Genomic DNA, 3,135 nt, shown 5'->3' with positions numbered 1-3,135 from the left:
CAGCATTTCACTGGGAAGCTGTCCGAGCTAGCCGCCAACCACCGTGGCTGACCTCCCTCTTGTTTGCTCCCAGCTCCCAGCACAGGGGCTCTACGTCCCACCCACGCCACTGCCCACGCTCTGCAGGTGGGTCCACAGACCCTGAGGAGCCCGGGGTGTCTTCAGCAGCAGCGCAGGCTCTGAGCATGCACACCCGTTGTGCGAGGCTGGCTCCCAGGCCCTGGGTCACACACTGAGGGGCGCTGAGCGGCCCTCAGCTGCACAGGAGACCAAACCCTGACTGGAGCCTGGTGTTGGTCTGGAGACCAGCCAGTGGGCGCTGAGGGGGGTACACACTTGCAGGACTTACCACCACCCCATGACGGCCCAGGTGCTGGCATTAACACGGTTTCCTGGTAACCTCTCCCCTCCGAGGATATAAAGGGGAGCCAGAGCTGAGAGGCCTGGGGCTGCAACCGCTCCCAAGCCCTGCCCTCCACCGTCTGCTCCAGACCCAGGGCTCCCCTGCCGTCCCAGCACTCTGCGGATAGGTTTCACCCGGTGTGCTCCCAGTGTATCTGCTCTACCCAAAGCCACATCCCACCACCTTCCGCCCAAAATGAAACCAGAGGTCCACACAGGCTGCTGGTGGGTCACGCTTTAATAGCCGGCCCGGAGCATCAAGTGGGACACCCTGTAAGCATGAGGTTCACACTGCAGAGGACAATAGAAGTCAGTGGTTTAAAGAGGGGGGAGTCAGCTGTCAGGACACAGCAACATCTCAAACCAGCAGCAAGGAAACCAAGCAGAAGCTCCTCCCCGCACCCTGAGCAGCCCCGGGGGTGGGGCGCATGCTGCCGAGACCACGGAGCACAGGTGGGGACCCCACCTGAAATGCTGGCGGGGCCCCCCACAGCCTGCACATGGTAAGGCAGTTCCCAGGGCCCACCTGTCCTTTCAGCCAAGCCCAGATGGGAGACGGGTGCAGGCAGCCCAGGGGCAAGGCTCTGGACTGTGCTTGTCCTGGGCGGGTGGCTGAACACCCTCTAAACCCGGACGGCTGGGGTCTTGTCCATCCTCATCTGGCAGAAGCTGCAGCTCAGCTCAGCCCAGAAGCAGGTGCAGGGCCTGCTTGTCCTCACCCCCACGCTGCGGGAGGGCTCCTGCCCCTCCCGGCCACAGGGCGGCCGGGAGAGGACAGCCCGAGCTGGGCATCAGACCCTCTGTGGGAAACGTCCGGGCCATAGCTGCACACCCACGATGCCCGCAGCCTGGGAGGCCCACGACACTGGGGGGCCTCTGGGGGGTGTATGCATTAACCAGACAACCGTGGGAAGTGGGGGCCAGCCTGCAGAGCGCAGCAGATGGACAGGGCCCTCCGCGGCCCCTGGCAGCTCCAGAGCTACTTGGTGGCTGTGGGCCACCAGTCCGGCACGGAGGCAGTTAGGGCCACCTGGCCACTCTCAGCGGTCCTGATGTGGAGAGGGCCCTTGATCTGCTCTGACCGCAGCAAGGCCAGGCCCACGTCCCCCTGGCCTGCCCTGTACTTGCCGGCTGCCTGCCCGGACGCAGTGAGCACCGAGGTGCCAGGGCTGACGCCGCCGGCCGGGAGAGGGCCCGACAGCCGCACCGGGAAGAGGCGCTTGCGGATGACGCCCATGTGGTGGGTGCGGGCCGTCAGCTCCTGACCGATGTAGCAGCCCTTGGTGAAGCTGACACCATTCATGAAAGCCAGGTTGGACTCCAGGGGCAGGGCCACTCCTGGGGGCAGATCATGGATCCCCTCGGGAACGCCTGTGGGGTGGAGGAAGCAGCTCCCTGAGCGCTGAGACGTCCGCGGGGCTGGGGGCGGCCCCTCCCCTGCACCACTCCCCGCAGGGCGCGCGCTCTGCGCCCTATCCTCTGGCACAGGCGGGGGATGGGGGCTGACGAGCTAGCGCTGGAGCCGACCCTTCACCCCGGCCCCCCACGCGGCGACCCCCGCCGCCCCCCGCCCCCCAGCACGGCCCGGGCCCGCGCCCACACCTTGCTGGTAGCGGTGGCGGTGGTAGTCGCGGAGGTCTCCCAGCCGGCCGCCGGGCACCAGGGCCAGGCCCTCGTCCTGGGTGAGAAGCCGCCAGCCCATGCGGGCGGTCCGGGGGTCGCGGGTGAGGACGGTGGCCCCCTCGGCCCGCTCCCGCAGCGGCGCAGCCCCGCCGGCCTCCTCCGCGGTGCGGGGCAGCACAGCCCACACGCGCAGCTCGGGGCGCGGCTCCACCGCGACCTTCCGCCGGATCTTGTACAGCGCCAGGTGTCTCTGCAGCGCGCCCAGCACCGCGCGGTCGCACTCCAGGAGGAAGGCGGGTGCCTCGTCGTGCTCGGGGAGTCTGCGGGCAGAGACGGGGGCTCCTGAACGTGGGGACGGCTGCGCGCTGCACTCCCCACAGCCGGCGCGCTGGAGCCCCCGCGTCCGCTGCGGGCCGCGCCGCACCAGGGCGCTGGCCGAGCTGCTGCACAGCACGGGGCAAACCACTGGGTGGATGAGATGCGATGGGTCGGCAGGTAGACGGCGGGCCGGGACCACAGCGCTGTGCGCCCTCACGGAGAAAGGCGGAAAGCTACCTACCGGCAGCAGCCTGATGGCCCGGAGGCCCTGTCTCCCCCAGCTCCACAGAAACCACACGTCCTAGGGGGTGGCACTCGGCTTTCAACAGGGGCAGAGGCTGGGGGAGCTGGCAGGGCAGCAGACACATCGCGGAGTAGGGGATGCCCATGCCCATGCCCACCGCCCACTTCCCTAGGGGAGCCCGGGAACCCAGTCAGGGCCCATGAACATCCTAACCCACGCTCTGGGCAGCCACTCCCCCTGAAGTGACCCTGGAACCTGGTCACCAGCGCAGGAACCAGGTGGGACAGCGACAGTGCTTATGGACAGATGAGCCCAGAGAAGAGCCCAGTGCAGGTGACCTTGGTGGAGACGTTCAGGACCCACACCACTACCTAGCTGGGGTCCTGGTTGTAGATGAGGACTGAACAAGGACCCAAAGCCCAGAGGAAACTGAGACAGGACGTGAGTAAGACCGTCCAGGACTGTGTCAGAGAAAGGCCATCAATTGGTGCACCAGACCCTCCCCCAGAGCCCACCAGCTGGTGTCCCCGACCCCTCCCCCAGACCCC

General features: G+C 67.6%; 1 protein-coding gene across 1 annotated transcript; it reads right to left on the bottom strand.

Annotated features, from left to right (window-relative positions):
- Positions 1-628: 628 nt before the first annotated feature.
- IBA57 (iron-sulfur cluster assembly factor IBA57) lies at positions 629-2,755 on the bottom strand (the record flags this gene model as incomplete). The annotated part of the gene is made up of 3 exons (XM_021688837.1): positions 629-1,773; positions 2,005-2,490; positions 2,585-2,755. Coding segments are annotated over 3 exons (1,049 nt in total), but the record flags the coding sequence as incomplete, so codon positions are not given.
- Positions 2,756-3,135: the final 380 nt, after the last annotated feature.

The sequence above is a fragment of the Neomonachus schauinslandi genome, unplaced genomic scaffold, assembly GCF_002201575.2.
Source record: "Neomonachus schauinslandi unplaced genomic scaffold, ASM220157v2 HiC_scaffold_1672, whole genome shotgun sequence".
NCBI classification, from domain to species: domain Eukaryota; kingdom Metazoa; phylum Chordata; class Mammalia; order Carnivora; family Phocidae; genus Neomonachus; species Neomonachus schauinslandi.
This window is presented reverse-complemented; position numbering and strand designations above follow the sequence as displayed.